This window comes from Lissotriton helveticus, chromosome 7, assembly GCF_964261635.1.
Source record: "Lissotriton helveticus chromosome 7, aLisHel1.1, whole genome shotgun sequence".
In the NCBI taxonomy this organism is placed as follows: domain Eukaryota; kingdom Metazoa; phylum Chordata; class Amphibia; order Caudata; family Salamandridae; genus Lissotriton; species Lissotriton helveticus.
In genome coordinates this window covers 1,302,385,805-1,302,412,712 of record NC_136068.1, presented here as the reverse complement: position 1 = coordinate 1,302,412,712, position 26,908 = coordinate 1,302,385,805, and the positions used below count along the sequence as shown (strand labels likewise).

Below are 26,908 nucleotides of genomic sequence, written 5' to 3'. Positions count from 1 at the left end.
TAACCGATGGTTTTAATTTCTCCTTTAACCATCGCTTCTCCTCCAGATGGGACAAGTAAACCTTTTTGAGGACCTTTCTGGGGATAGTTGGCATGCAGTCCGGGTTTACAAAGAATTGTGGAGGGCCAATTTTATCTGCCATGTCCTTAATGTGTCATAGCCATGGGATGCAAAGCGCATTATCCAGTTTTAAACAGTCCGTAATCGCATCCTGGTTAAAAACTGCTTCATATTAGGATGTGGAAAAGTATTCACCACAGTTAACTGGATGTTTGAGTTGGGTGCTTGAAACTATAGTTCTAGGCCTGAACATGATAACTTTGATAGATGACAGCTATACGACTCCAGCTGTTAAAATAATAGTTAACAGAGTGAAATTGAGGTGAGTACTCCTGTATAGAGGGATTTGACAGGGCCTTCCCCCCCTTTTTAGGTTTCTCCTAAACAGTGCATACAGCGCATGCGCTGTCCTTGCGAAATCTCTTGTAAGCAAAAAACTAAAAAGCTTAAAAGGGACTTACCCACCCCTTACTTACCATTACATACTATTGGTTGGCTTGCATGTCGCTCTTGTTTCCTTGCTTCTTATTGGTCGGTGGCTTCCTGTTTCCTCCTAGGTTTCAAGTTTCAGTGTCTGCCATGGAACATGTACCAACTACAGTTTCCCGTCTGCGGCCATGTGTTCTTTCACTCGCCGCAGGCTCCTTGAAGTCCTTGTTCTTTCTTTTTGGACATGCGCTCTTGAAGAGTGCATGTCTGTAGTGAGTGACCTGCCCTCCCCCATCTCCACCCCCTCCCACTGTCTATTGCTGGCAATACCTAGTATCCTAGCACCCCCCTGGCCCCACAGTCTGATGTTGCTCCCCGCACTAACATAACCAATGCAAAATGCCAAATAGCTCTCACAGAGCTATTTGTCTTTGGTAATGTTTTTTAAAGGTGTTGCACAAAAAATATGCTATGACGCGATGAACACTGGCTGTGCCATATTGCTTTATTTTTATTTACTTTAAGCCGTGATGCACAGCAGCCCACACTGCTGTGCAACATGTCTAAATAAAATTGACAATGTCAAATGGGTTACACACTTTTAGTGGAAACCATTAGCTGTCAGAATTGGAAAACATTGAATGCCCATTGGAGCGAAGCACGATAAAATCGATCTGTTTGCAAATGACATCCTGCTAACAATAACGGATCCAGTGCCATCCCATAAAGGGGCTCTGGATGTCATACAAGAATACAGCACAGTGTCTGGTTGAAAGCAAACTTAGAAAAGTCTGCATTATGAAGTGTGATACTGTCACATGAGATGAAAGCCCAGATTTCTGTAATCTCGCAATTCTGATGAAATAAAGAGAAGATCAGGCATTTGAGGGGTTTTATTGTCCTCTAACTTAAGAAGCAATGCGCCGCAAACTATTCTAGACTGTTTACTATACTTAGAAATTATGTCTGTCACTAGCAGCCACTCTTTATATCTTGACTGGAAGGGTAGCAGCTATGAACATTAATGTACTACCTAGGATGCTTTATCTACTTCAAGCTCTTTTGGTGGCACAACTCTGGTACCCATATATAAAAAGGGAGATAAAGCTTCAGCCGCAAACTTCATAACGATAGCACTATTGGATGTGGAATGAATGTGCTATGCAAGGTTTCTGTATGAAGAACTGGAAAACTGGGCTACAGAGAGAAAACTGATCCCATGGTTTCAGACTGGATTCCAAAGGCACAGTCACACTGAGGACAATTTTCTGACCTTACCCTGCTTAATTGAGGAAGCAATGCGTTCCAAGACTCGACCACTTAATGCAGCATTTATTGACTTCACAAATGCTTTCGATAACATCCCAAGAGGCAGGCTATGGAAAAAGCTAAGTAAATGGCAGATGCCATCACACCTCCTGATGGCAATAGAATCGCTATACAGTAACTTGTGGGTAAGAGTCAAATTATTAGCTAATTGGGCAACCTCAGAGAAATTCTACACGAATAAAGGACTGAAACAGGGCTGCATCTTCACCCCCTTGCTCTTTAACCTGTATATGGCAGACTTGAAGAGTCATCTAGTAGTACCAAGGTTCTGCCTGCCCCGCCTGTTGAAGTGGAAAATACAACTTTTACAATATGTCGATGACATGGTGGTACTTGACAAGGCCTAAACTTCCCTTCAGAGATAGCTGGATTCACTCGAACCATTCTGTGAAACAAACAATATTACCATCAGCCTAAAAAAGATGAAAACAATGATCTTTGGTAGACACCTGATAATAAATGGTGCCTGGTTCATCGGAGGGTCCAGATTAGAAGGAGTAACAAGTTTTAAATACCTCAGTGTTATGCTTGATGAAAGAGAGGGCAAGAAAGCCCAGCTGCGCTCTTCGAGATTGATGGCAAAACATCGAACATGCAGGATTCCCCAACTCAAGAGAAGCAATGCATTCCAAATCACAAACACCCTACTCTAACGGTGGTGGCAACTATCTGATACCTACACTAAAATATGGTGAAATTGTGTTTAAGGATCACCTCTATGAGTGACCAGATAAACAGCAATGTATCTGCTGTCATCACCTTGCACTCTCAGAACGCACTAGCCACTCACAAATAAGACAATTATTTAAGTTATCAAAGCAGGATTTGGTTATGTGGGCCATATTTGTCTCTTATTGCCAAACTTTGAAAATGACCCCAATTGGCTTAATGAAACATCTGCTCTTGGAGAAATTCCAAGAGCCCGGCTTTGAGGCAAGCTCTTGGCAACCTCTATCAGGGCCTTGAGTACGGAAGACCTAATAAATTACACCATAACAGAGAGAACAACCGCCAAATTATTAATTAAGCAAGCAAAGATAATCTCATGGGATCAAGATCTCAGTAACTTTAAAACCAAATCCCACAGCAGCTGGGCCTCAAACCTTTAAACCTTGGGTATCCTACTTGATTACCTGAGTTCACCCCTCCCAAACCATGCAAAGTACACTCTCATAAGAATGCGCTTTGGTCTGATTGCCCTAAGGGGTTATTGGTATGGTTGTAAGGAGGGTGACGATGTACAATTTAGATGGTCGGTACTGCAGAAGAGTCCCTAATACACGCAATCTGCATTTAAGTTCTTAAACACTTGTGGTGCTTCTGGCTCCGACCAATATTTTGCAATTTAAATGTGAGTATATGTTAGGCAGCTGTCCTAACTTGTTTATAGGGAGAATCATAACAGCTAACTTGGCGCTTCTAAAAGTTCACGAAATCAGCAACTGGCAGTTCAAAATGTCCATGATGGCCTTACCCCTGCAAGCACAGAGCACTTTTGACCTCTTAGGACTGCACCTTCCTGGCATGGAGCACTTTGGAACAGTGGGAGCCAATGGGAAAGAAGTAATTGGTCGTCTAAGCCACCCATGATGGTCCCTATACTTAGGGCCTACCAAGTAGGGAGCCCTTGATTGTCTGGGCCGTACCTTCCAAGCACGGAGCACTCTAGCCCAGCACAGTAATGATGAGCCAAGAAGCAATTTTAGACCGAATTATCCCAAAAATGTGTGCTGCAGCGAGGTCTCCATGAGTAAAGATTTGTGTCAAGGACCTTATTCTGGCAACCAATTAATTATGGAGCACCTTGTATTTCTGAGCCGCACTTTCCAGCAAGGACCTAGCAAGCACTTTCAGCTATAAGCACCTTAGAGCTGCTATGATTAAGGGCCTGCATGAGGCGAAAACTTTTAACTGTGTGCAGCAATGCGGTTCCCATGACTAAGATCTTGTTAGGTGAAGTTATATGTGCTATGTCGGCTAATTGGTAAATGGAGAGCCTAAGCTCCCACAAGGGGATCATAAACTTGATATTTTCCTCTTTAATAAAATATTGTTTTTACACGTGCTGTCTTATTTTATACTTGCTATTCATGCTGAGATGCTGTGATTTTAATTAATTGAACATCAATAAACCATTCTGTCCATTCTTTGACTGAAATTTGTATAATGCTAACCTATACGACGACATCCCTCTCTTTTTTGCATTAAGGATGCAGGCATAGTATACATGTATTCACATTCATATGTTGGCTATGGCTGCCTGTTTACAAACAGTCCATCTCTAGACCATTCCTGTAATCAAAGTTTTCATGGAAGAATTACAAATAGTTGTTACACTGAAATATTATGTTATGTTAGTGGATTTGGAAAGCACATGCGGGTGTCCATGCACAAGGCAGGGGAAAACGGAGTCTAGCAGTTGCCGGTGGAGGGAATAGAGTGCTATTTGAAGAGTCAGGTCTTCAGCTGTTGGAATTCCAGCAGTGACCTGGAAGTCCTGATGTGAGGAGGGAGGTTGTTCCAGGACTTTGCTGCGAGTGGGAGGAAGGATCAGCCTCCGCTTTTGCGTGTATAGGGTACTTGGCTGAGAGAGAGCCTGAAGCAGAGCACAGGTGGGTCTTTGGAAGTGGAGGTGGTTATTGATGTAGGAGGGTCTTGAATGTGTGTGAGGAGCTTGAACAGGCAACGTTTCTCGACCGAGAACCAATGCAGCTGCCTTGGGTGAGGAGAGATGTGGGTATGTTGAGGGAAGTCCAAGATGAGTCTGGCGGCGGAGTTCTGGATGGTCTGGAGTCTTAGGAAGAGGTTGGTTTCTTTTCACGCATAGAGCGTTGCCATAGTCCAGTCTGCTTGTGACCAGGTCCTGGGTGATGGTGCTCCTTGAGTCATGGGGGAGCTACTTGAAAATCTTACTTAGCATTCACAGGATGAAGAAGCAGGAGGATAGGATGGCTTTGACTTGTGAGTTCATGGTAAGTTTGCTGTTGATGATGATTCTGAGGTTTATGGCGCACTCAGTCGGGGTTGGTGTGGGGCCGAGCTCTGAGGAGCCCCAGGACGAGATCTTGTTTCTGAAGATCAGCACTTCTGTGTTGTGAGTGTTGATCCTCAGGCAGTTTTCCTTCATTCAGTCTGTGACGCTAGTCGTACAGTTATGGAAGTTGTTCCTGGTGTTGGTGGGATCTTCTGAGAGGGAGAGGATGATTTGAATGTCGTCGGCGTAAGAGATGATCTTGAGTCTGTGGGATCTGATGATGTTGGCCAGATGTGTCATGGATGTGTTGAAAACAGTGGGGCTTAGATACGAACCTTGTTGTAGTCTGCTGATGATTTCCTTGGGTTTGGACGTGAAGGGTGGGAGGTGTACTTGTTGGGTTCTTCCTGTGAGGGAGGAGGTGATCCACTTGAGTGCTGCTCCCTGGATTCTAATGTGGTGGAGTCTGGTGACGAGCGTATGGTGTGAGAGGGTGCCTAATGTTGTGGAGAGGTCGAATGGGATGAAAGAAGCTGCTTCACCTCAGTCGAGTATGGCATGGATGTTGTCCATGGCTGTGATGAGGGCTGTTTCAGTGCTTTAGTTGCTGTGGAACCCGGTTTGTGAGGTGGGATGGTAGTTTTTGAGTTTGCTGGGGTTGGCCAAAGGTTCCCTTAGGAGGGCGCTGACCTCTGCGTGTTTCCAATTTTCTGGGAAAATGGCAGTTGCTATAGAGGTGTTGATGGTGGTTGTGAGTTTGAGTCTGATTTTGGGCCCACCAGGGTTGAAGATGTTGTGAGGGCATCGATCGATAGGGGTCCCTGAGTGTACTGTTTTCATGATGGAGGTTGTGTCCTGGTGGTGGAGTTGGCCTCAGTCAGTTAGCTGCATAACTGATATGCTGGTGGTGAGGTGGTTGATGAAGTCAGAAGGTTAGGCTTGAGGGTCGAAGGTTCTGTAGATCATGGCTATTTTGGCGTGGAAAAAGTCAGCAAGACTGTCCCAGAGTTCTTGTGAAGGGGTGACGTTGACTGGGATGTTGGAGAATTCCTTGATAATTGCAAAGAGTGCCCTGCCCTGTTGTTGGGCCTAGCTTTGATTCTTGCTGTGTGGGCTCTTTTTTTCTTGTTTCCCACAGTTGGTGGTGGTATTGGTTGAGCGCAGTTTGCCAGTGGTCCTATCGGTGGCGTTTTTGCTGGTTCTCCATCTCCTCTTTAGCTGTTTGCAGAGGCTTTTGCAGTCCCTGAGGTCTTCAGTGTACCTGCTAGTTTGCTTGTTTGTTCTTCTGTGTCTGGTGTGTTTGAACGATGCGAGGGTGCTGGCGCAGTTTGTGATCTATATTGTTGATGTTTCTGTAACTGAGGTCCAGGCTGCTGGTGGGTTCCGGCTGGTTGGATGGGAGTGTATTGCTCCATTTTGTGACTTTGCTCCAGTTGTGGCCGAGTTTGCTGGGCCTTCCTGGGTGGGGGACCTATGAGGTGGTGATGCTGAAGTGTACTGTGAAGTGATTCATCCAGGTAAGCTGAGTGGTGTGGCTGTATGTGATTCTGTCACTGGAGGTGAAGATGGGCCTGTGAGCATGTGACCTGCAGCGTGTGAGGTCGTGGATCACTTGGATGAGTCTGATGTTGTTTAGGAAGTCGAGGAGGTCTGTGGAGTTGGGGTCCATGAGGTCATCTAGGTGGAAATTGAGGTCGCTGTGGAGCTTGTACTCTTTGGAGTCAATGGCAAGGGAGGGCGATGAGGTCTGAAATAAGTTTTGTGAAACTTGTTCACGTCCCGGTGTGTGGTCCACGAGGGTTCCCTTGATGGTTGTTCTTTCGTTGGTCTGGAGTTTGAAGTTCATTTGTTTATGTCCTTGCACTTCTTAAGGAATGAGCATGTGATCGATCGACTGGTATAGTGCAAGGAGTGGTCTGAGAGGAGTTGGGGATGTAGGAGTGGGCATGGAGCTGCAGGTGAAATAGCAGGTACAGCTTGCGAACTGTCCTACCGTGGTAAGTAGGAGCAATGTTCCTATAGCATCTGTTGACGAGAGCTTGGAGTGCAGCGGAAGTGTACCTCTGGGGGGTCAACAGGCCAGGGTTCATAGCGCAGGGCGTGGTCCAGGTGCAGATGTGTTTGCCTTTGGCACACCAGCTGCGTGGCCGCACTGCGGCTGCCATTAAAAAGGTCCTGGTACGTGGGTGGGGCTTGCGAGGGTGGGAAGATGCACAGGAGAACAAGTAATGCTTTAGAGGGAAGTGTGAGGGTGCTGCAGAAGGGGTGTAGGAAGGGGAACTGAAGAGATGGCAAAAGGTGTCAAAGCAGAGAGGAGCAAAGAGGCATACATAAAAGCAAAACAAGGCCAATGAAGAGCAAGGACGCAAAGAGGCACAAGTAAAAGGCAAAAAGAGGCAAAAGCTGGAAAAGAGCAAAGAGGCACGAGTGAAAGGCGCAAACGGGCACAAAAACCTGGAAAAGAGCAATGAAGCACGAGGGAGAGCGAGAGCGCAGAGAGGAGGTCAGCAGAAGGAGGGCGGAACTGGGTCTGAAAGGGCCTAGACCAGTTAGAGGGCCAGTCCAGGAAAGTAGGGAGCTGGGCCTGGGCCTGGGACTTGAGTACCCACTGGGATCTCAATTCTGTTGCAGCCAAGCTCGCGATCTGCCATTTGAGAGTTGCACTCTGTTCGCTACAGGTTCTAACATAGAAGAATTTCTGGTGGTATCGCATCTGGATCAGAGGAGGTAAACTGCAAGCGCTAACATTAGAAGAGCCTTTCCTTCGAGTCGACAAATACAAAATAGTCTTTCATAAATATCCATGTTTTCGGACAATATTTCTATCAGCTTTCCATCTTAATCAAATCACTAAATTTCCAAATCTAATGTGCAAAGCAGGAAGGACACAGCATTCACTAGATGTCGAATGAACACTCGAGTCTTACATTGACAGATCCAAGCCTCTGTGGAAAACAAAACAGCTGTTTGTTTCCTTTACTCCTGCACACTTGGGACAACTTCTTTCCATGGGTGACATAGCAAGATAGATGGCCAAATGCATTAAAATCTGCTGTATGTGTGCTCATATGCAACCTACAGTCATTGTACAATCACATTCTTTTCCCAAAATGGAACTACCAAAGCCTTCTTTGCCACTATTCCATTCAGGGAAATTTGCAAACCAGCTCCAAGTCACAAACGCACACATTTGCAAAGCATTATTGTATGGATATTGAAGCAAAAAGGTAGCCTAAGTGGACTAAACAGTGTGATAAACAAAAATACTACAACTGCTTCTGTTTTTCATGCACCTCATCCTCAAAGGAAGTGGGTACGGCTTTCACGTCTGCGCAGAGCATATGATCTACAGCAGCACATGCTACAAAAGGGAAAGTATTACCAGTAACCAGCTGTTTGCCCGTGCCATGTTGTAGATTCATTTGCACCCCACCTCCTCTATGGATCGAAAGCAGTCAAATTTGTACTTCCTTACCTTCAATCAGTATTACATAATTCACGCAGACCAGCAGCTGCATGTATTCAGATGGGTGAAAAAGTATTCTAGGGTGAGTCTGCCTGCTGGTGTCAACTATAGGCTCACAAATCATTATCGAAAATAAAACTTACACGTTGAAGTTAACTACTTTTAATATTCTAAACCCAACACTAGATAGTAGGCTTGTGCAATATGAGTATGTAAAATAAGAAAGCTTGTCTCTGTACAAGCAGAGAGAGGCATTTTGCACCTTTGACCTGTACTTCAATCCTAGGCTTTCACTTTTTAACAGGGACTGTAATTATCTGCCTTTATCTCAGTCTCATTGTGTGTTCCCACAGGAGTGTGGCATTACACCAGAGAGTGAGAACCTAACTATGTCCTCGTCTGGAGCTATTGGCCACTCATCGTGCACCGGTACCCCTCTATCCTCCACCATCACTTCTCCAGAAGGTAAAGGAAGCTTTTGTTCTAGTTGTTTTGCATGTCTCATAGGGTTGAGGAATGGTGAGGCTTGGGAAGTTTACCCGTTAGTATGGTAGTTTCATATGTATGTGTGGGAATCCGGGATCAACGCAACTGATTTTCCACCTTTCATTTTCAGCCTTCTGCACTTCTTTCAATCAAACTTGGATGGCTAAGTGGCTCCAGGGAGAGCTTGATCAGTGCTTTTGAATGACTTTCAATAACCTTCAATCTAAACTGCACGTGCTTGCATGTTTATAGTAATTGCGCCAGTACAACAGTCAACTGTGCAGCTTATTTAGCTAACCTAGTCAGGGTGACATTTCGGTTACTCGTTCTCCTATTCAACTTATTTCGAATATGTGAATGGCATTACATAACGTAACCTCGGTTCTCCAGATGGTTGGATCTTTCCATTTACTTCTCTTTGTCCATAATGTATGTATTTTTAATTAGTAGTAAATAGTATAACATATTCTGTGTAACAGCATGTCCACTCTCTAGTTCAAAACAGAACAACTCATGGCTGCAGCTTGAAGCAGATAAATACTGTGCCCTTTCCACCTTCCTCCCGCAGCCCCGCCAACTCCTTTCTCTCCAGGTCTTACGGCTTAGTAAACTAATGAATCCACATCATGGACTGACGGATTATATCTCATATTGTCTTAATTCATAAGAAAGAGGGTCTGGTCAACCAGTGCTCCTCATACAGGCCAATTTCTTTACTTAACATGGAGGACAAAATACTGGCCAAGGTGTTGGCCAATAGATTGTATCCCTTGTTTGAAAAACAAATTTCTTGGATCCCTGGATCAGTCGAGCCCACTACAATATTCGCTAATTGTATGGTTGTTGATTGTATGGGGTACTGACTAAAATAGAGTTGCAAAAACCAGCTGTGCTGCAATGGTTAGATGCTGAAAAGGCAATTGATTCACTTGAATTGTCTTATATGAAGGCAGTTCTACAGAAAATGAGGGTTGGCCTTGAATTTAGTTTTTGGGTCTGATTGCTGTGTACCTGCACATGTGCCACGGTACAGGTGGTTGACATGATTTCAGGGGGGATTTGGCTCGGTCGGGTAATGCCAGAGGGATGCCTGCTGTCTCCCCTGCTGTGGCCCTTACAGTGGGACAACTGTCAGAATGGGTGAGGAAGGTCGCCCGAGTGAGGGGCTTTCGCTGGGATCTAAAGTGGGAGAATGTCATTTTCTAATACGCTGACAACATATTGTTGTACTTAGTTGACCCCCTGCACTTGGTCATGAGAGTTTTAGACATACTCATTACATGTCCATTATGTACAGGCATTACTGTCAATTGCCATAACTCAGAGCCTACTCACCTACCGACTGGGAAACTCCACATGATTGGACATGCCCCCTACAATGGTTGAGACAGGGATTTAAATATGTAGGGATCTATATCACAATAGACCATAAGGAGTTAATATAACATAACCTAGGTCGGGGTCTCAATGACTATAAAGCAAATACGGAGCAGTGAAGACAGTTGCCTCTCTCACTGTTGGAGAGATTCTCAATATATAAAATTATTACCCTCCCTAAGTTAAATATATTGCAAAGCACACCTGATGAGGTCCCGGACAGCTTCTTTGGGTACGTCGATGCCATGATTAGGTCACTGCTTTGAGACGATGGAACGCCTAAAATTACACTCCGCATTCTAATGAGGGGTCCATATGAATGAGGTGTCGTGCTGCCCGACCTGAGAATGTATTGGTGGGCTGCGCAGCTGGTGACAATAATTGACTGGGCATTCTGCATACAGCAGGAGCCCTCATTTATGGCTGACAGAAGAGCAATTGCCTTCTCTGGGTTATCCGCAAGAATTATATGGGGGGAGACCGCTCCAAACACTGCCCACTTCTATAGCTTCAGTCATAAAAATATAGAAACAGGCTACCCGAGATATGGGTTGGCATGTTTGGCTCACCATGTGCATCTCCCTGTGGGATTCCCAAATCCTTAAAGATCAGAAGGGTCTGCGAGAGTTTCATAGATTAATATATTCAAACTGTGCAACGTTGGGAGAGCACATGGCACGCTCTTATTGCAGACCTTCAGTTGCAATTTGAGGTGGCAGAGTCCCAGAGATTTGAGTATATGCAGGTTAGACCCATGCAGACGAAATATTCCTTGTTGCTGCAGGGGCTGGAGGACAAGTAACTTCTGGAGCATAAGGTTTCATCCAAACCTCTGCTAAAACATGCAACCTCATTGATCTATAAAGCTATACAAAATAATTGCCCCGACCTCTGACTAAACTCAAGGAAAGATGGGCGCAAGATCCTTGGATGGGTATCCTGGAGGATGCAGAGTAGGGGGAGGCATGCTGGTACCCTGAGAAGTCGCAATTAGAATGGGCTTTAGGTTGATACTACTCAACATTTTACATTGATCATACTATACCTTATTTAAGCTCCTAAAGTTGGGTTGGGCGAAAGTTGATAGGTCTCTGAGAGGCTGTCAACAGCAAGGTAAGCCTATACTTATGCTGTGGGGCTGGCCGAGGCTCTAGGGTTTCTGGTCTTTGTTGCAGTGAAAGTTCAGAAGGGGAACTGATTTAGAAATAGATCTGAATGCACGAGTAGTCTGCCTGGGCATTTGCCTTTGGTGATAGCAGCCACTGGGGGAGGGATTCATTCCCTTCGATTACAAGAGGGACCTATAACCTAGAACATCGGCTGGTGCATGTCTAAAGCCAGATATTCTGAAGTATGATATCATCTAGCTGGAGATAGATATAGATATGGGAAAACTTGAAATGCTGCACCAGGCTGGACATTTCCACTGTCAAGAATAGCTGATGAGTTGGTAATACCTTTGCTAACAGTTATAAAGTGGGGAAACGTCACAACTGAACACAATGCCAATATAAAAACTGTCAAAATGTAATGTGACTGATAGCACCAGAAAATGGCAACATATTGAGGAGTTATGTTTTAATTGCTTGTATGTATGTGTAACCAAAAAGAATAACATGTTTTACAAAGAAAGATAATGATTTGAAGACCAAAAAAATCCTTCTCCCTAATAATAAACATATTGGCTTCATTATGAACATACACAATTTAAGTGGTCTAGTTACTTTACCAGAAGGGGACAGCCCTTACTCGTCTTTCCCTGTAACTGTAGCACAAAAAGCAGTGAGGGATTTGAATTGCCATCTGGCAGCAAAGTTGATCATTTTGGCTGTGATTTTGCGTCCTTTCTCCTCCGTGCTAAAATCCTTGCTTCCTTTCAGTGTAGCCCTATAATATCCTGTCCTGGTTGTCAAGGAGAATTCCTTTTCAGTCCTTGCAGTCCACAGACGATAGCCAGATGTCATTGCCCTGGTCCGGGTGATCCTCATTTTTTTTATTTGACTTTCAACCATCACTAGAAAGGCTGATGTCCAATCGTCCTCCTCAAAGCACAATTTGGAAGTTTTAAATACAGCTCATCCTGATAGTGTTGATAAAACTTGATTCTCCGAGCTGAAAATATTTTGCTTTAGCAGACTGGCCCTCAGCACTGCGAAAGTCACTTGCCTCCTTCACTGATATGTTCATGCTGTGCATGCTTGCAAAACACACAGCGATACATTTGCCAGACCATATGAAAAAGCCATTAAACGATCTGGTCAGGAAAGATTACATTCAGCTAAACAGATCTTGAAATAAGGCCCAGATTCTATGGCCACTGTTGCCCCATCCATGTGCACAACTGTCACACTGCGTTGGCATACTTGGATACATTCCACTGGCTTCTTCATGTCCAAGCCATACTCTTGGGCATACCCTTTAATGATGAGTAGCCATTAATATAGAAAGTCAATTCCTCCCTGGAGCACTTTAAAAATGGTAGCACTACAGCTTGAGCATTGGGCCAAGCCTCCTTAGTGCAATTCTTTCAACAACAATATACAGACTCTTGTGGTTGAGACCACCTTCTCAGCATTCCAGAACCTCAGTACCTATGCTGTTGCTTTCGGGGTAGGAAGTTATCTAGGATATTACATCAACAGCAGCAGCTATAGTTTCTGTCCTTCTCTGCAGGCTCTGTCCTTCCACCCCTCTCTGACTTCCCCCAAACACCCTAACATCATCACCTTCTGGTGGAAGGGGGTTCTCCCATGTTTCCACTAACTGGGAAGTAATCACAAAAAACTGCTGAGTCATACGCAAGGGCTATCCTACCTTCCTATCCCTTATTCTACCAGGATGTGCTCTTAAGCATGGACGTCCTTGCCCTGCTGAACAAAACTACCAAAGAAGCGATACCCCTAGAAGAAAGGGCCATGCGATTCTATTTCCTTAGCCTCTTAGTTCCCAAGAAAGACCGAACTGCACCTTCCGAATTTATACATTTAGCAGTATGAGTTCAAGATGCTATACAGAGTCCAGTCTTACTGGCCCTGAATGCAGGAGACTGGTCATAGTCGCTTGGACTATAGGACTCTTATTCCATCACTTCCCACACGCCACCCACCCTAGGATGGTAACTGAGGTTCACAACATGATCAGCTCACTGTTCTAATGTTGAACTAACGTCTTGTCCATGTATCTTTACAAAAGTGCTAGAGTTTGTATTGACTTCACTGCAACGGTTATTAGGCCATACACTTCCAGACTTGAACAACTGACTAGTAAAACTGACTCGCAGGCGCTGGTCAGAGAACACATTCAACAGACAATGACTTGCCTCCATCAATTTGTCTTTACCATCAATGTCCAAAAGTCCTATTTTTCTTAGATGCAGGGATTCACTGTCATAAGGGCAGTTCTTCACAGGACAGTCATGAAGGTCTTTCCTCCTCAAAAGAAAAGCACAGATATCCAGGAGAATATTTCAAGATTTTTAATTCTGGCTGAGAGAGTGGCTTTGCAGGCTTTGTGTTCTGCTAAGTCTCATACATTCTGTTGGTGTCACACAGCAGATGACAGATTAGGCCACTTTAGTGCCTGATGTTGCAGTGGCTCTAGAATTAGGAGAGGTTTGCAGCTCAGATCTCACAGTCGGTTCATTCATATTTTTACAAGTGTATGCATCCCTCAAATTTTATGGTGAGTTGACATTTTAGCCCTTGTTTGTTATATCAACAGACATGGTTGTGATATTGTAGGCCCTATATTGAGAGGAGAGTCACCTGTGGAAGTGGATGCAGCGATAGAGGAATCTTTCCAGTAGCTGCTCACCTACCAGGCTACCTTGATGTGATGGTTGATGCTCTTAGTCCCCTTTCACTTGGAGAACGACGAGTGGGAGCTGCATCCCAGATTGGTGTAAATTTCTCCAGATTGGGTTTCCATTTGTGTAGCTCTTTGCCACAACCTAGAAAAGAAAGTATCCTCCCTTATGGACTTCCCTCTGAATAGTTGTTTGGCGGATGCTTAAGTCCTATTGGTGTCAGGGCCTGTTGTATGCTTTTTCGATCCCACTTCTGTCGAAGGTACTTCAGAAAGTGTGCAAGGATCAAGCACAGCTGATTCTGATCGCCCTGGACTTGGGTGTGGATGATCTGGCACAGTCTGTTATCACTCAGCACTCTCCCCGCCCCTTCCTCTCCTATGCAGAACAGACCTTCTCACATGGCAGGATGGTATGGTCCTCCACACTTGACTGCACACATGGGGATTGATCCCTACCATTCAGAGTCCTTTTGCCTTCCTAATGAGGTCTCTGGAATCAATCAATCAATCAATATCAGCATTTATAAAGTGCCCTACATACAGGGTCTCAAGGCGTGGGGAGGGTGTGCTGCTACGGTTCAAAGAGCCAGGTCTTGAAAAGTCTCCTGAACTCCTGAAGGTTAGAAGGTCTTCGGTCTGCCACAGGTGGACGGGGAGGGTGTTCCATGTCTTTGTGGCGAGGTGGGAGAATGATCTGCCGCCGGCGGTCACTCTTCGGATGCGGGGGACGGTGGCGATGGGGAGGTCTTCGGAGCAGAGCTGGTGGTTGGGGATGTAGAGGTTGAGACGGCTGTTGTGCTGGTCCTGTGTCGTGGAGTGCCTTGTGTTCGTGGGTGAGGAGTTTGAAGGTTATCCTCTTGTTGATGGGGAGCTTGTGCAGGTCTCTCAGGTGGTGTGTGATATGGCTGCGGCGGGGGATGTCGAGGATCAGGCATGCAGAGGCTTTCTGGATGCGTTGGAGCCGTTTCAGGAGTCTGGCCGGGGCTCCAGTGTAGAGGGTGTTTCCGTAGTCCAGTCTACTGCTGACGAGAGCCTGGGTGACCGTCCTTCTCGTTTCAGTGGGGATCCACTTGAAAATCCTACCAAGCAAGCGGAGGGCGTTGAAGCTGGAGGGGGAGACGGCGTTGACCTGCTAAGTCATGGAGAGGGAGGAGTTGAGGATGACCCCTAGGTTGCGAGCGTGGTCGGTGGGTGTAGTGGGTGCTCCTAGTGCAGCGGGCCACCAGGAGTCATCCCAGGGCGACGGGGTGGGTCTGAGGATAAGGACCTCCGTCTTGTCCGAGTTCAGCTTCAGTCGGCTGTTTCTCATCCAGTCGGCGACAGCCTTCATTCCTTCGTGGAGGTTAGTTTTGGCGGTGAGGGGGTCTTTGGTGAGGGAGAGGATCAGTTGGGTGTCGTCGGCTTAGGGGTTGATGTTGAGGTCATGTCGTTGTGCGACTTGGGCGAGCGGTGCCATGTAGACGTTGAATAACGTTGGGCTGAGGGATGAGCCTTTGGGTACGCCACAGATGCTCTTGGTGGCTTCGGGGCGGAAGGGAGGGCGGCAGATGCTTTATGTTCTGGCGGAGAGGAAGGAGGTGGTCCAGTCCAGGGCCTTCTCTTGGATTCCGGCGTCGTAGAGTCGTGTTCGTAGTGTGCGGTGGCAGACCATGTCGGAGGCAGCTGACAGGTCCAGGAGGATGAGGGCCGCGGTTTCTCCATTGTCAAGCAGGGTCCTAATGTCATCGGTGGCGGCGATGAGGGCAGTTTCGGTGCTGTGGTTGCTGCAAAACCTGCACTGGGACGGGTCCAGGATGCTGTTCTCCTCAAAAAAGCTGCCTAGTTGTTTGTTGACGGCTTTTTCGATGACCCCCCCTTGGGAACGGGAGCAAGGAGATGAGTCGGAAGTTCTTCAGGTCTTTGGGGTCCGCCTTGGGTTTCTTGAGTAAGGTGTTGATCTCTACCTCTTCCAGCTCTCCGGGAAGGTCGCTGTCTTGAAGGAGATGTTGATGGTTTTCCGGAGATGGGGTGCGATGGTGCTGCTGGCTTTGTTGAAGATGTGGTATGGGCAGGGGTCTTCCGGGGATCCGGAGTGGATGATGTTCATGATCTTGGTGGTGTCGTCGTCGTTGATGTTGTTCCAGGCGAGCAGGCGGTTGGTGCGGGTGGTGGTCGTGGGGGCGGGGGTCTCAGCGGTTGCCAAGGTGGTGGCGGCGTTGAAGCTGTCGTGGATGTCTGCGATCTTGCGATGGAAGAAGGTGGCCAGCGAGTCGCACAGGTCTTGTGATGGTGGGATGTCGTTGGTGTTGGAGCTCGGGTTGAAGAGTTCCTTTACGATGTTGAATTGCTCTTTGCTGTTCGGTGCGTTGTTGTCTAGGCGGTCTTTGAAGTCGTTTTTTTTGGCCGATCTGATGAGGTGGTGGTGTCTGCGGGTGGCGTTCTTGTGGGCTGTGTAGTTTTCCGGTGTTTGTTCCCGGATCCAGTTTTTTTCGAGTTTTCGGCAGGTACGCTTGGAGGCCTGGAGGTCTTCAGTGAACCAGCTGGTTCTCTTGCTGTTGTGGGTGCTGGAGGGCTTCTTGAGCGGGGCGAGGGTGTTGGCGCAGTCATCGATCCATTGTCTGAGGCTGCGGGCTGCGGCGTTGGGGTCGGTCGGGTCTGTGGGTGGGTTCTTGGCGGGGGCAGTGGTTAGCTGGTCCTCAGTGACTTTGCTCCAGCGGCGACGAGGTTTCTGCTGGGTGCGGTGGTGTGTGTGGTTTCCGGGAAGTGAAGTGGATGCAGCGGTGGTCGGTCCAGTGGAGTTCAGTGGTGCGGTCGAAGAAGACGTGGGTGCTAGCTGAGAAGGCGGGGTGCAGTGTGTGGCCGGCGGAGTGGGTGGGTGTAGTGACGAGTTGTCGGAGTCCGAAGTTGTCGGTAAGGTTGGAGGAGTTGGGATCGATGTTGTTTTCGAGGTGGAAGTTCAGGTCCCGGAGTAGGATGTAGTCTGTGGAGGCGACAGCGTGTGTGCTGATGAAGTCGGCGATGGTGTCGCTGAACTGCGGTCGGGGTCCGGGTGGTCTGTAGACAAGGGTACCTCTGAGGGCGGTGTTGGGGTCGGTGTGGATCTGGAAGTGCAGATGTTCGGCGGTGCTGAGGGTGTTGTCGGTGTTCGTCGAGACTTTGAGGGTGTTCCTGTGGACGATGGCAATTCCTACTCCGTTGGTGCGGTCCTTGCGGGTGATCGTGTAGCCTTCCGGGGTGGCTATGGCGATGTCGGGTGCCGAGGAGGGGTTCAGCCAGGCCTGTCAGGAAGGCGACGTCTGGGAGGTAAAGTCCCAGAGTTCGACGGCGTGTCTGCGGGCAGAATGTTGAGAAGGATGCATCGGAGGAAGTTGGGTTCTTCGGTAGGTGGGTTGGCGGGTCGGATGCTGGTGAAGCTGCAGTTCCGGCAGGAGAAGGGTCCTTTGGTGCGCTTTGGGGTGGCCAGGCAGCAGGTGCGTGATCGTCCGGTGTTGTGCGAGGAGGGTGCTGGCATCGTAGCAGAGGCGGACATCATGGCGTTCATGGGGGCCAGGGGTCCGGGCGCGGTCCATGCGCAGACTAACGCAGACGGGGGCCTTAGGCGTGCCTTCGTCGCACCAGTGGTGCGTGCGGCCGCCACATAAGAGGATGTGGGAGGGAGGAGCAGCTGGGAGGTGGGAGTGGGGCGGCGAATGGGAGAGCAGGGGGCGGGGCCGCACGGAGGCAGCGGTGGGAAGGGACGGTGAATTTCCGAAGGAAAAAGGGAACAGGGTAGGGGACACAAGAGAAATAAGGAAGGCGCATTGCAGTCTAAAACAGAACAAAGAGTCTAAACAGTGACAAAAAAATAAAATGGCACAATACAGTTATCAGTACAAGAACAGTGCGAGCAGACAAATGTGAGCATGGGGGGGGAGCGGCGAACTCACGAAGCGGCAGCAGCTAGCCCAGAGGCAGGCACACACAGGCGGAGCTGTGCGGTGTGGGGAGCGGCCTAACCTGCAAGCAGGGTCAAGGGTCACTCCCTCTACCGCGCAGCGACCGCCATATAAGGGGATGTGCGAGGGAGGAGCAGCTGGGAGGTGGGAGCGGGGCGGCGAATGGGAGAGCAGGGGGCGGGCCGCACGGAGGCAGCGGCGGGAAGGGACGGTGAATTACAGAAGGAAAAAGGGAACAGGGGTAGGGGCAACAAGAGAAATAAGGAAGGCGCAATGCAGTCTAAAACAGAACAAAGAGTCTAAACAGTGACAAAAAAAATAAAATAAAAGGGCACAATACAGTTATCAGTACAAGAACAGCGCGAGCAGACAAATGTGAGCAAAGGGGGGGAGCGGCGAACTCCCGAAGCGGCAGCAGCGGGCCCAGAGGCAGGCACACACAGGTGGAGCTGTGCGGTGTGGGGAGCGGCCTGACCTGCAAGCAGGGTCAAGGATCGCTGTTTCTGGCACCGTAGTTGGAAAATGGCAACCCCTTTAATTCTTACCTTTTTAGGTCTCGTGACCTATCAATGCGCATGCGCATTGAGAGAAGCGAGACTATAGGGCTTTAAACAAAGTTTACCTAACTGTGGCGATTTGGTGCTGTGCCCGTGGCTTTTAGGTCAATGCGCAAGCGCATTGACCTAAAATGCGCGTGCACATCACCAAATCGCCGTCTGTTCCCTCAGCCGCACTCCTCCCACACCTTTGAAGTGAAGCTTAGCTTCACTTCAAAGGCCCCGGCTGCTTCACACCCTCATGCCGCTCTCCCCGCTCCGCCCCCTCCCCTGCCCGCCGTGTGCATTTCTCCTCCCCCCCCCTCCCCACAGCAATGCCCTCCGTCTTGTTTCCTTTCTTGTTTTTCTTTCAGGTGAGATATCTTTTCCATCATTTGCGATAATACAGTTCTCATATGCTCTAAATCACAGTTGCCATTTGACCTGTGGTTTACCAGGAATCTGGAGAAATGGACTGGGTTAATGATTAAATAACTTATTTGAAGCCATACTTTAACAAGTCAAACACACCTCAAAGCTAGTTAAGTCTTGAAAGTTGCCTCAATGCGTTCCTGCATACAAGCTTCTGTTGCAATAATAAACTGTGTGAGCAGTGAAAGGTTGTCTATATTTAGCGCACTCTACTCAAACACATTATACTGAGCGTGTGTGACATTCCCAGCATGCACGGAGAAAACGTCACACAACCATGACGGCACGCATTGGTACACAAATGTCTCAGGAGGCTGACGTGCACAGCTTGGAACAGCGCGCGCAATAGACTCAAGGCAGTAGGATGTGGGGTTCAAAATCTGCACATGAAGCACGTAACGATGTAGTGATTTTTTTGTTTGAATCTGTTATTTGAGTTTTTCAAGATTTCCAAAATAGTACAACATGCACATAGCTCATATAATTGTTCGAGGTTCGTGTCAGACAGTTACAGGGAAATTAACTCGTGATTCAAATACTGCTAAAAATAAAACAGAAAACTGTAATAATAAAACAAGCACTGGCATAGCCAATAGGCCTCGCCTTTGGAACCTTATATGAACCCATCTCAACCCCTCACCCTCACACCCTCACCCTCAACCCCTCACCCCCACCCCCTCACCCTCAACCCCTCACTCACCCTCAACCCCTCACTCACCCTCACCCCCTCACTCACCCTCACCCCCTCACTCACCCTCACCCCCTCACCCTCACCCCCTCACACTCACTCACACTCACCCTCAACCCCTCACCCACCCTCAACCCCTCACCCTCACTCACCCTCAACCCCTCACCCTCACTCACCCTCAACCCCTCACCCTCACTCACCCTCAACCCCACTCACCCTCAACCCCTCACCCTCACCCTCACCCTCACTCACCCTCACCCTCACTCACCCTCACTCACCCTCATTCACCCTCACTCACCCTCACCCTCACTCACCCTCAACCCCTCACCCTCACTCACCCTCACTCACCCTCAACCCCTCACCCACCCTCACTCACCCTCACTCACCCTCACCCTCACTCACCCTCACCCACCCTCACTCACCCTCACTCACCCTCACCCCTCTCCCTCACTCACTCACCCTCACCCTCACTCACCCTCAACCCCTCACCCTCACTCACCCTCAACCCCTCACCCTCAACCCCTCACCCTCACTCACCCTCAACCCCTCACCCTCACTCACCCTCACTCACCCTCAACCCCTCACCCTCACTCACCCTCATCCCCTCACCCTCAACCCCTCACCCTCATTCACCCTCAACCCCTCACCCTCATTCACCCTCACCCTCACTCACCCTCACTCACCCTCACCCTCACTCACCCTCACTCACCCTCAACCCCTCACCCTCACTCACCCTCACCCTCACCCACCCTCAACCCCTCACCCTCACTCACCCTCACCCTCACTCACCCTCAACCCCACTCACCCTCAACCCCTCACCCTCACTCACCCTCAACCCCTCACTCACCCTCAACCCCTCACCCTCACTCAACCTCAACCCCTCACCCACCCTCAACCCCTCACCCTCAACCACTCACCCTCACTCACCCTCAACCCCTCACCCTCACTCACCCTCAACCCCTCACCCTCACTCACCCTCACAACACATATTGTGTTACAATAGGTGTCACATTTGCGAAAGATAAAACTATTGGCATTGTAAATAACAAAGGTATTAATTTCGCTATTTTCAAAACAAGCACATAAATAAAAAATGTGTCCTTTACAATACCAATAGCTCAAACTTTCCTAATGCGAGACCTATTGCATTGCTGTGTGTTGGACTTTGGCCCTTAGGGCAGGTTCACCCCTAGACTTTTTGCGTGAAATGGTGACCTGGCAATGGTGATTTTTGGGATTCTGCGCACTTTCACTGTGTCCCAGTGGAAAGTGCGTGCGCACTCTGAGTGCATGTGCTGAGCTAGGCCTGCCCGCCCATAGGAATGCATGGGGAATGTATGTGTCCCTGGTAGTTCCTGATGCGTGGGGTGTACAGGCTTGAGTCTGGTATGTGTGAACTCGTGAGAGTGAATGCTGCGAGATGGTGTATGCAGCATGTATGTGTCTAGTAGCGAAGCGCCATTTCTAGACATGGCTGTACGTGTGCTGTGAGGGTGCTGGCGTGTGATTGGCTGGAGCTGGCTGGCATGCCAGGCTCCAGGAAGTCTGGATGGGTCTGCCCGGTGGTGAGTGGGAGATTAGCATGAGTGATGTGTGGGAGGAGTGTACCTGTGTCCTGGATGGGCTGGGTTTTCCCCACACAATGCTGGCTCCGCCCCCCTGTGGTGTGTCTAATGACCCAAGCCCTGCCAGTGAATAGAGAGGGTGGTTGAGGTAAACAGAGTACTCAAGAACCAGCTGCGACTGGTTCCGCCCCCACTCTGCACCCTTGAACAAAGGAATGCACTGTATAAAAATGGGGCTGTGTCCCCACTGAAGTTGTTCTCTTCCAGGATCCTGAGGGGGCTGCTGCTGCTGCTGGGCCAGAGGACCGCCACTTGGGGTGTCTCCCTGCCTGGAGACCCAGTGTGCTGGCTCTGGGCCCAGCCTTGCCCCCCCTGCCTTGCTGAAGGACTGTGGGGGTCTGAACTTTCCTCTAGCGCTTGGGAGCGCTTGATTTCGGCCCGAGCGCTTAATAGCGCTTTATTTGCATTTAGCGCAGGGAGCGCTGCATTTTTTGCCCTGTAGCGCTTGGGAGCGCTGTGGTCACCCCTCTAGCGCTGAGAGCGCTTTGTCTGCAGAGGCCGGTGCCCACCCGGCATTGTCCGTCCCAAGCGAGTGCCACCTCGCTTTATATTTGCTTTGGCGGCGCGGGTGCCACCCCGCTCATTGTTGCCGCTTTGCTTTGCCCATGGAGTTGTGAATCACGAGGGAGCCCACTCCTCGGATCACCTGGGAGCCCGCCTGCCTGCCTAAAAGCGAGCCGCCGCGCTGCCCGCGGCGACCCGGAAGTGGTAAGAGGCCTGGCCAATCCCAGCGCGGCCCAGGAAAGGCCGACCGGAAGTCCCGCCTCCTCAGCCGAGCCGGGAAGAGAGAAGCTGCGGGCCGGGTCCCCGAGGCTCCCCGAGTGGAGAGGGGAGCCCCGGGACGAGAGGAAAAAGGAGCCCCGCCGCCCAGGAAGAGTCCTGGACCTGCGAGGCCCCGGAGAGAAAGAGGAGGCCGCCCGCGGCCCCTGCAACGCCGCCCAGAGAGGAGCAGCGCGAGAGGAGCCGTCCTGCACCAGAGCCGGTGAGTGTTGCCAGAAGCAGAGGGAGGGGCGCCGGGACACGTTGTCGGTGTCCGCCCCCCCGGCCCCCTCAGCAGCGCGACCTCGCGCCCTTGTGTTTAGAGCCAGAGAGGCTCTTAGGGGGCATTTGTCATCGTCCTGAGTCCCCAGAGGGGGGACTCACCACAGAAGCACCCCCACGTGTTAGAGGGTCCCCCGGGAGGGGCCCCCACAGCCCAGCGAGGCTGCACCTGTGTTGTTGGAGCCCAGAGAGGGGTCCAAGGTGGCATTTGTTTGTTGGCGCCACGAGGCTCCGGGCGCTAATTGTTGAGGAGCCCAGAGAGGCTCCTGGGGGCCATTCCCCCGTGAGGGTCCCCAACAGCCCAGTGAGGCTGCACCTTTTTGGTTTTGAGCCCTGAGAGGCTCGAGGTGGCAGATTGCTTTGTGAGCCCAGAGAGGCTCATTGCCCATTTGTTCTGGGAGTCCAGTGAGGCTCCGCAGTGCCACAGTGGTGGTTCTTGAGCCCAGAGAGGCTCCAACTTTGCCCTAACTTTCCCTGAACCAGTTGCCCAGCACTTTGTGGGCAACTGCTACGTTTAGGTCCCTGACATTGGGACACAGGGACTGTCACAGGTGGTGACTTGTGAGTTTTGCGCAACTGTGTTTTATTGTTACACCTCTGAATGTATTGTTGATGCATCATGTGTTTTCCTCTTTACACCTCTGAATGAATGTCATGCATTGCATCATGTGTATGTTCTTACACCCCTACAGGTATTGTGATACATAGGTGGTTGTTTTCTCCCTAGTACAGGTGGTGCTAGTGAGGTCCTGTTACCAGTGATTACTGGTTGTGTGCTATTTTGTGCTATATTCTATGTACTAAGTGCTATTTTTGAAAGTGCTACTTCTGATTCCTGACAGTGGTCCAGGTGGCCCTGTCTTGTACAATATCCCCTGTAAATTCTGCCCGTGCCTCTGGCACATTGTAAAGTGTGTGTTTTATCTAATGTGTTTTGGTGTAATACAAAGGCTATTTTTATATAACCTTGTGTGGAGTTTCCTTTGTGGTGGGCCTTTGGTTGTTGTTGCTGGGGTGCGTGCGCAAATACTTAACTTACATCGCCTCCAAGTTTAGCCTTGCTGCTCGCGCCACGTTACCTAGAGGGTGAGCTGGGGTTATCTTGGCGTGTAACTCCCTTGCCCTGACTTGGGAGTGGTGGTCTCTGACTGACTTTGGCGAAAGCCCTGGCCAGCTGGGGATCCCATTTCCAACATTGGCGGCAAGCGGTGGGATAAGGATTTGTGTTTGCCTTGTACCTTAGTGGCGGCGGGCTGCACCACAAAACTCTGCATTTTAGATGACCACATTTTAAGGGTATTGTTTTTTTGTGGAAGTTTCATATTTTCTTCTCCTGAAGGTATCATTGTGCAATTGTGTCCAGTGCATTTGTCCCCCAACCCGCGCCCAGAGTCTGGTACCTGTGTCACTTGTGGTCAGGTTGAGAAGTCAGGGGTGGTAGAAACTGCCTTACTAGTCCGAGGGGGGGGTTGTGTGTGGATGAATGGTGTGTGGCACTAGGCAAATGAGTGTGAGTTCTCTGGGGTAGGGAGCTTGCTGATACCTGGTGAATTGTGTACTCCTGTGTTAGCTCAGACCCCTAGGTTCCCTGTGTGATCTCTTCTTTAGAACGTCTGCCAGAATGGAGCCTGCTTTTGATGTCTGTGATCTGTTTAGATACAGTATGGGAGAGTTGGTAAGGTTCTGTGAAGAGAGAGACATAGGGGTGGATGAGTTAGACACTCAGTCCGAACTTAGGAGCAGCCTGATCCTATGGCAAAAGTGTCAGTGGGACCTTGAGCGCAGTGAGGAAAGGGCCCGGGCTTCACACCAGGAGGGTGGTTGGTCTGTGGGGTGCCCTGAAGATTCAGAGGAGGAAGAAGATGTCAGCACCTGGATGCCAGTAGAGAGGGAGGACCCCATAGATAGGGAGTCCCTTGCTGGGTCCAGTTTAGGAGGCAGCGCCTCATCCCTTTCCCTGTCCCCAGAGGAGCTGGAAGATAGGAGGAGAGAAAGGGAGCACCAGCTGGCTTTAGAGAGGCTCAGGTTGGAGCATGCCCAGGCTATGGCACAGCTGGGCATTAGAAAGCAACAGCTGGAGGTTAAGAAGCAACAGCTGGAGACCGAGAGGGTCTTAGCGCAGGACAGGATAGAGGAGGCTGAGAGGGCCGCCACCAGAGGCAAAGTAGCTCTGGAGGGTAGACTATCCCCTGCGCGCAGTGTTGAGTGTCTGGATCCCCCAGGGAGGGTTGAGTCCAGTGGTGGCAGCTATTTAAATCTCAGTCTAGAAAGTCCCAGTTCCCAGAGTATGGTTCCTGTTTCCCCAGAGGAGGAGAATAGGTTGAGGTTTAGGAACCTTAGGAAACCGTCTCATCAGTCTTGGGAAGACTTTGAGGATGACTGTTGTGGAGCCCTGTGTGATTGGGTACGGGAGCCCACGAAATGTGATTGGGACATATTGTTCGATATGTTTCTCAGAGAGCAGTTGCTCAGTTGTTGTTCACCAGGGTTGCGCCAACACCTGTTAGGGTGTGGATTGTCTGAACCATGTGACCTGGCAGAGGAAGCAGACCGCTGGGAAGGTACCAGGGGTTCTGTAGAGTCATTAGGGAGTGACTCCAAAAGTAGTGGGTCAGGGATCTTCCAGCCCAGCGTGGTGGAAGAGGCTCAGTGTAGCCCAGCTAGGTCCCTGTTTAGTGAGAAGGGTGTAGGGGCTGACTGCCTGGCTCAGTGGAGCAGGAGTCAGTGGGTGGCTGAGAGCCCCCAGAGGCCCGAAGCCCTGTCTCAGAACCTGGGTGGTTTCTTGAGGGAACACCAGGTTGGGGACCTAGGCTGTCCTGTTAACCCAGTTGAGGAGGATCTCCTAGTGAGTAGAGGACCTGGAGCGTCTGTAACCAGAGCTCCTGTGGTTCTAGAGTCTGGCAGTACCGCTCCGATAGGGAGGGTACAGGAGTCCAGAGTGAGGAGTGATTGGGGGAGTTCCCCAGTGGCTGGACCAGTGGGTCAGGGACTACCCAGTTGGGCTAGGTTCCCGTGTAGTGACCATGGTGACACCACTTCTGGTCTGGGGGATCTTCGCGCACTGTCAGGTGGACAGGGAGCGGGAGATCTGCACCAGACAGACAGTCACACGACACATGGGCCATGTGTCAGCCTCAGGGGGATTGTGTGTGAGTCCCCAGAAGTCCTGGAGTGCCAGGCAATTGTTCCACCGAAGGTTTTAGACCAGAGGTTGGAAGGCCAGGTTCAGGATCAGCCTGACCTGAAGGGTAGGACGACTGTAACCAGTGTCCTGACCGGTTCTTCTTCCAGAGGAACTTCTCCAGGTGGGAGAGGGCAGACCTCTGGAAGGGGGTGCAGAGGGTGGGAGAGCCCACCTCTGACCCCGGTGCAACCTGAGTGGATAAGTCCTGGGTTGGAATGGCGTTCTAGGGGTACCCCTCGCAGAGGGTGGAGGAACCCTAGAAGAAGAGGTAAGGGGAAGAGAGCCTTCCCTGAGACTCCTGGTCCGCCTGAGGTTGTAGGCCTTAGGCTGGAGAACCAGTGGCAGTCTAGTCCTGTCTTGCAGACAGGAAGAGTGGAAAATGGCTCCTATGTGCCAGGGGTTACTACCCCCCGCTCTGCGAATTGGCATGGACCAGTGGCACCTGGGTGGCCCAGGGCCTGGTCCTGGCCGCGGACAACTTGGGAGTACCAGTGGGGTAGCCCAGTTGGTCCAGACAGTTTGTTTAGAAGGAATCCCCTGGGTTCACCATGGCGTAGAACAGGAGGGTGTCCCTGCAGTTGTGGGCCCGCGTCCGTGTTCTATCGCCCCAAGCAGGGAAGTCCATCACGGTGGTGATTGGTCTCCCCTGCGTTTTGGCTGGAAGGGGGTTATGTTGGACTTTGGCCCTTAGGGCAGGTTCACCCCTAGACTTTTTGCGTGAAATGGTGATCTGCCAATGGTGATTTTTGGGATTCTGCGCACTTTCACTGTGTCCCAGTGGAAAGTGCGTGCGCACTCTGAGTGCATGTGCTGAGCTAGGCCTGCCCGCCCATAGGAATGCATGGGGAATGTATGTGTCCCTGGTAGTTCCTGATGCGTGGGGTGTACAGGCTTGAGTCTGGTATGTGTGAACTCGTGAGAGTGAATGCTGCGAGATGGTGTATGCAGCATGTATGTGTCTAGTAGCGAAGCGCCATTTCTAGACATGGCTGTACGTGTGCTGTGAGGGTGCTGGCGTGTGATTGGCTGGAGCTGGCTGGCATGCCAGGCTCCAGGAAGTCTGGATGGGTCTGCCCGGTGGTGAGTGGGAGATTAGCATGAGTGATGTGTGGGAGGAGTGTACCTGTGTCCTGGATGGGCTGGGTTTTCCCCACACAATGCTGGCTCCGCCCCCCTGTGGTGTGTCTAATGACCCAAGCCCTGCCAGTGAATAGAGAGGGTGGTTGAGGTAAACAGAGTACTCAAGAACCAGCTGCGACTGGTTCCGCCCCCACTCTGCACCCTTGAACAAAGGAATGCACTGTATAAAAATGGGGCTGTGTCCCCACTGAAGTTGTTCTCTTCCAGGATCCTTAGGGGGCTGCTGCTGCTGCTGGGCCAGAGGACCGCCACTTGGGGTGTCTCCCTGCCTGGAGACCCAGTGTGCTGGCTCTGGGCCCAGCCTTGCCCCCCCCTGCCTTGCTGAAGGACTGTGGGGGTCTGAACTTTCCTCTAGCGCTTGGGAGCGCTTGATTTCGGCCCCGAGCGCTTAATAGCGCTTTATTTGCATTTAGCGCAGGG

At 50.0% G+C, this 26,908-nt stretch overlaps 1 protein-coding gene and 1 long non-coding RNA gene across 7 annotated transcripts in view; one reads left to right on the top strand and one right to left on the bottom strand.

Annotated features, from left to right (window-relative positions):
- The window catches only part of LOC144770238 (uncharacterized), a 1,037,372-nt gene that overhangs the window by 401,891 nt on the left and 608,573 nt on the right, over positions 1-26,908 (bottom strand). The window lies entirely within an intron of this gene.
- The window catches only part of RNF157 (ring finger protein 157), a 626,725-nt gene that overhangs the window by 438,361 nt on the left and 161,456 nt on the right, over positions 1-26,908 (top strand). For all 5 annotated transcript variants that reach the window (XM_078654581.1, XM_078654580.1, XM_078654577.1 and 2 more), the window contains one exon: positions 8,612-8,723. In XM_078654581.1, coding sequence (XP_078510707.1) covers positions 8,612-8,723 — 112 coding nt within the window. The remainder of the gene's footprint in view (positions 1-8,611; positions 8,724-26,908) is intronic.